Consider the following 6,000-nt stretch of genomic DNA (forward strand, 5'->3'; position numbering starts at 1 on the left):
TCCGTATCCCGTTAAAAAATCTGTGCCGTATGGGCAATTTGTTAGATTGAGGCGCATTAATAGCAAAGATGAAGGATATAAAAAACAAGCACTGCATTTAAAAGAACAGTTATTACAAAGAGGTTATCCTGAACACCTATTGGATGAGAATATAAAAGAGGTTGAGAAATTGTCCCAAGGAGCAGCACACCATATGTGCGGCATCTGCGCTCCTGAACATAGAAGCCCAATGGCTTAGTTAGGTTTAGCGTAGGACCCGCCTGACCTGAGACCACCTTGGCGCTTGGTAGGCGGGCTCAGATGTGTTTTGATCAAAATATATTGGCTAAGTGTCTCAGATATTATCATATCAGAGTGAGGACTTTGTCCATATATAATGCTTGCATCTACTTTACTAAGTGCATTATTATCTTATTTCTGTGATTTTCTTCAATAATATGGCCAGTGACATCCGCAGATTTGTATATCATACCGTGCAGGATGTTTTTATCTTAGTTTTTTCTGTGATTTTTTTGTCTATAGAATATAAAAGAGGTTGAGAAATTGTCCCAAGATGAGTTATTAGCAGGAAAAAGAGGGAATGGTATAAAAGGACAACAGGAAAATAAAAATAACAACAAAAATAGATGTGTATTTTCATTAAAATTTAGCCCAATGGCTAATTCAATACTAACAGCAATATTTAAACACTGGGACATTCTGAAAAAAGATGGGGGTCTGAAAGGCATAGTGGATGAAAAACCGTTAATTACGTATAGATATAGCCACACAATAAAAGATAGGATTGTGAAAAGCAGATTCCTGGGAGAAAAAAAGATCAATTGGTTGCAGGAGAGGCAACTAAAAATGCGGCAGTTGTTCGCTATGTGAACATACTGTAATTGCCAAAAAAAGATTGTTAAAATAGGTCCCATCACAAAATGGAATACTAGTTTCATAAACTGTAGGAGCACTTATGTAGTGTATGTTTTGATGTGTGATTGCGGCCACTTCTATGTAGGAAAAACCATCAGATGTTTATTTGATCAGGGAACATTTTAAGTTTATAAGGACGGGAAAAGGCTGCCCCAGACTAATTTACCATGTGAGAAAGGTACATGGAGGGAATGTGAAAGCACTTCAGTTTGCTGGAATAGAGACTGTCCCACACTCAGTTCAGGGAGGAGACAGACATCGCACCCTTCTGCAAAAAGGGTGTTGCCAGCGGTTTAGACATTAATGGTTGTGTGTTGAGTTATTTTGAGGGCACACCAAATTTATACTGTTATATAAACTGTATACTGACTACTTTACATTGTATCAAATCTTCAGTATTGTCCCCTGAAAAGATAGAATACAATATTTACAACAATGTGAGGGATGTATTCACTTTTGTGAGATACAGTATATTTTGCTTGCTTGTTTTCTAACTTTTATCTTTTCTCTGTTTTGATACAGCATTTCTGAGTGATCAGCCAGGAATGTCAAACATGAAGAAGTATCACATGATATTAATCTTCATAGCATTTTTTGCTATAATAAATGTGTCCTACTGGTACAATGTTAAATATAATAAAGGGATTTTTTCTACAATCTGTAATGATATCATTGAAGAAAACCTACCTCAGATTGCAATAAATACCATTCGACCATTAAAGGGTATAATGACTATAATACCCCAAGGACGCCTAGGGAACCAAATTGGGGAGTATGCAGCTCTCTTCGCTCTAGCAAAAATGAATGGCTATCGAGCCTACATTCTCCCAGATATGCATCAAGAGCTTTCCTCGCTATTCAAACTAAATTTACCTTTAATATCCATGGATTCTGATAAACGTATCAAGTGGAAGGAATACAAACTTAACAACTGGATGTGTCCTGAATACCATAATATCACAGGAGACAATGTAAAACTCAAGGGTTTTGTGTACTCTTGGACTTTCTACCATGATATAAAAAGTGAACTCATGGAAGAATTTATATTCCATGATTTTGTCAAAGATGAAGTCAACACCTATCTTGCAAAAGTGAGGGGTAATCGTAAAAATGTAACATTTGTTGGAGTTCATGTTCGTAGAGGGGACTATGTGAAACTTTTTGTTGAACAAAAGAGAGGTGTCTTAGCAGACCAAAAGTACCTGCAAAAGGCCACAGATTACTTCAGGAACAAATATCAGAACCCAGTATTTGTGGTGGCCAGTAATGGTATGGACTGGTGTAAGCAAAATATTAATAATTCCTTAGGAGATGTTTACTTTGCTGGAGATGGCAATGAAGGTTCCCCTGCTCGGGACTTTGCACTTTTGGCCCATTGTAACCACACCATCATGACATTTGGGTCATTTGGTATTTGGACTGCATACCTGGCAGGTGGTGAAACTATGCACTTAACTAATTACAATTCACCTGATTCATCATATCTAAAATTTGTGAAGTATGAAGCAATTTACCTTCCAGAATGGATTGCTGTCCCTGCTGACCTATCTGAATTACTGAAAAACAAGAAAATTGCTAAACAATAACATATTTGTAAAATCTTTGATGGTGAAGAGCACCTCAGGACAGGATATATATATATATATATATATGTAATGACTTGTAGGGCTAGCTCAGCTGAACGTAATGATACCTTTCCCTTAGCGATTTACTCCTTTATTCTGGAGAAGTCTTTTTAGCAATATACAAGTGACCAGTTAAATGCACCAAGGGCGGGCCCAAGCCACTTTGAGCACCCTTGCTACTCCTGCTTCTTCTACCAGTCCTTCCCTTTCCTTCTTGACTGACACGGCCAGGTTCCTGCATCATTATCTCACCTGGCCCTGTTATAGTGGAGAGGGGCCCCATTACAAGTCCTTGTTATACCCCTGAACTGGAGCATTTCTTATTCCTTCCATATTTTTTTCTATCAAGGCCTTAACATGAATTATAGACATAACAGCATAAATGTTGAGGAGTTAGGTCACCCTGTAAATAAGACTTTCACCCACATGCAAGGTAACACAAGGCCACTCAATCCCATCTTGTAGTCCTTGATTTCAATAACAGAATGCAAAGCCTGCATCTAAAACAATCATTGGAAACTTATTTGAAAGACAACTTCTTTAGACAACCAGTGGTGGACTAGGGTTCCTGGGGCCCGCCAGAGGAAGTTATTCTTGAGGCCCAACCCTATCATCAATAAAGTTTAACAGGTTAAAGTGATTGGCTCCAAAAGCAGTCAAATTGGTCCTTACTTTGGATCTTTGGGGCCTATTATGGTGTATCAGAGCCTGGGCCCACTGAAGGATCCTCTGGTTATTTGGTGGGCTAGTCCGACCCTGTAGAAAACCCAGTACCGTGTAGGTTAGGGAAGGTGTCATGGTCAAGTATCATATAGTTGGCAGCATTTGCAGTTTTTTCTAGGGACATTTCAGCTTTGATAGGGCGTATTTTATTGGGGCCAGACTCATTAGGGACAGAGTTTTGTGCGTGCAGCTTTCCATAGGGCATGGTTTGCCAGAATAAACACTGTTAACATTATTTAAATATTCTCCATACAGCAGGGAGGGATTGCCACTATAGTGATCTCAGATACCATATTAAATTTAGTTTTAATTATACAGACTCCAGGCCTCCAAATGTATCTGATCCCATTCCAGACCCAAAAATGATTCTTACCCAAGCAGACATGATAACAAGTGTAATGGCTGAAACTGGTATTACGTTTGGCAGTCTGGTCTGGTTGATAGTTCAATTCTTTATGCACTGTGGTACACTTGTAGCTGCATAATGTTGTGCACTATTATATATAATTAGTAGAGTTGAGCGGACACCTGGATGTTCGGGTTCGACGGGTTTGGCCAAACTTCACAAAAAAGTTCGAGTTCGGGAGCCGAACTTGACCCCAAACCCGAACCCCATTGAAGTCAATGGGGACCTGAACTTTTGAGCACTAAAATGGCTCTAAAAATGTAACGAAAAAGGCTAGAGGGCTGCAAATGCCAGCAAAATGTGGTTAAGAGCATGGCAAGTGCTCTGCAAACAAATGTGGATAGGGAAATGACTTCAAATAACATATACGTAAAAATTAAAAATAATAATATTGCTCTAGGAGGACGAGGTGCATAAGAGGTAGGAGGTTGAGAAGGCGGTGGATGTGGCGGTGTAGGTGGAAGCGGCGGTGGAGGAGGAGGAGGTAGCCTACACTGCTTTTTAGTTTTAAATTTATTTTTATTTTTTTAAATTAGGGTACACCCCAAAACATTGGGAAATATAACCTGTGATAACCCCCTCCAGTCGTGCTAAACACACGTTCAGACAATACACTGGCTGCAGGGCAGGACAGCACCTCCAAGGGGTAAAGGGCAAGCTCAGGCCATGTGCCCAATTTGGAGACCCAGAAGTTACAGGGGGCAGAACCATCATTCAGTTTGTGTAGGCGTGTGCAAACATGCCGCCCTACCATGTCGCACGTCCCTGTGATGTTCACGATCCAATTGGATATCTGCTCTATTAACTTTCGATGTTCTTTTCTGCTCCTACCATGTTGATCACGGTTAGCGGCGAATCAGGGTTCCACCCCAGAGAGGGAGAGTGAGAAAGAGAGACCACATCCAAGGGAGATCAATGCATGAAATTTAATTGTGATTGAGCGGAAATGTGGGAGAAGCTATTAAAACGGAAGAGTTGAAGGAAAGGAGGGGGCGCGCGGCAATTACCCACTCCCGACTCGGGGAGGTAGTGACGATAAATAACAATACAGTACACTTAAGATGCCCTGTTATTGTAATGATTAATAAAAAATTATAGGGAATGTCACTGGGGTATTTTGGATTTGGAAACATTAGACAGGAGATGCCCTGCTGCCACTTTGTTGACGATAGATAACTTCTGCCTGATCGCACTTCCCTGTGACGTCCACCATCCATTTGGATATCTTCTCTATCAACTTTCGATGTTCTTTTCTGGTCCTAGGGAGATAAATGGATGACATTTTATTTTGATTGAGCGGAAATACCGCAAATGTGGGACAAATTATTGAAGCGCAAATGTGGGACAAATTATTGAGGCGCAAATGTGGGACAAATTATAAAAGCACAAATGTGGGACAAATTATTGAAGCGCAAATGTGGGACAAATTATTAAAGCGCAAATGTGGGACAAATTATTAAAGCGCAAATGTGGGACAAATTATTAAAGCACAAATGTGGGACAACTTGTTAAAGTTTAAGCATTGAATAAAAGGAGGTGGTGCGCATCAAATAAAGAAGAATTTCTGAAATGTTATTCCCTGTCACCTATGCAGAGCAGGGGTTTATTCACGTCCAAAATCGTAAAATGTCAACCCAAGAATGTAACAGAAAAATTTGTGAAATGTATTAACCTGTCTACTTGGTAGAGCAGGGGTCTATGACCAAAAAGAAATGTTCAATGTCACCCGAAAATGTAAAAGAAAAATTAGTGAAATTTATTAAGCTGTCAACTACGTAGAGGAGGGGTATATTACACCCAAAAATTGGTAAATGTAACCTGAAAATGTAACAGACAAATTAGTGATTTTTTATTACCTGTCTACTAGGTATATCAGTGGTACATCACACCCAAGAATTTGTGAATTTCACCCGAAAATGTAACAGACAAATTAGTACATTTTTTTGAACCTGTCTACTAGGTATAACTACCCCCAGACGAAGGCACGCCAAAACGCGCGTTGGGGTAGCGTCATCCTGGGAGACATAGCACACAGTCTTTTTTTGGTGAGTCTCTGTTCCTTCTTACCTATACGGCATTTGACTCAGGATATTTTACACCTGGTCTCTACTGTGGTTTGTTTTCCATTTTTGCTGCACTCGCAACACAGATCCTGCTGTAGTAGATTTTCTGCCATGTAGGTTTATTCTTTTTTGACTGTTGACTCACCTGGAACTAGGTTATTTTTTCGTCATTGCGCCATATATACTCTATTCCATTGATCATTATTTTTCACAATTGATACGTGTGCTATCCCAGGGTGGTGCTCTTTTTCTGCTCCCATTCACTTTT

At 39.7% G+C, this 6,000-nt stretch overlaps 1 protein-coding gene across 1 annotated transcript; it reads left to right on the forward strand.

The window, feature by feature from the left end:
* Positions 1 to 1,460: 1,460 nt before the first annotated feature.
* Positions 1,461 to 2,501, forward strand: LOC120999020 (galactoside alpha-(1,2)-fucosyltransferase 2-like). Its single transcript, XM_040429926.1, has one exon. It carries the CDS (start codon positions 1,461 to 1,463, stop codon positions 2,499 to 2,501), a length of 1,041 nt encoding a protein of 346 aa, XP_040285860.1.
* The last annotated feature ends 3,499 nt before the right edge of the window (positions 2,502 to 6,000 follow it).

Source organism: Bufo bufo, chromosome 1 (assembly GCF_905171765.1).
Source record: "Bufo bufo chromosome 1, aBufBuf1.1, whole genome shotgun sequence".
In the NCBI taxonomy this organism is placed as follows: Eukaryota; Metazoa; Chordata; class Amphibia; order Anura; family Bufonidae; genus Bufo; species Bufo bufo.

Coding starts and splice junctions, on each gene's coding strand:
- LOC120999020 (XM_040429926.1), top strand. CDS start 1,461: ATGTCAAACATGAAGAAGTATCACATGATATTAATCTTCATAGCATTT.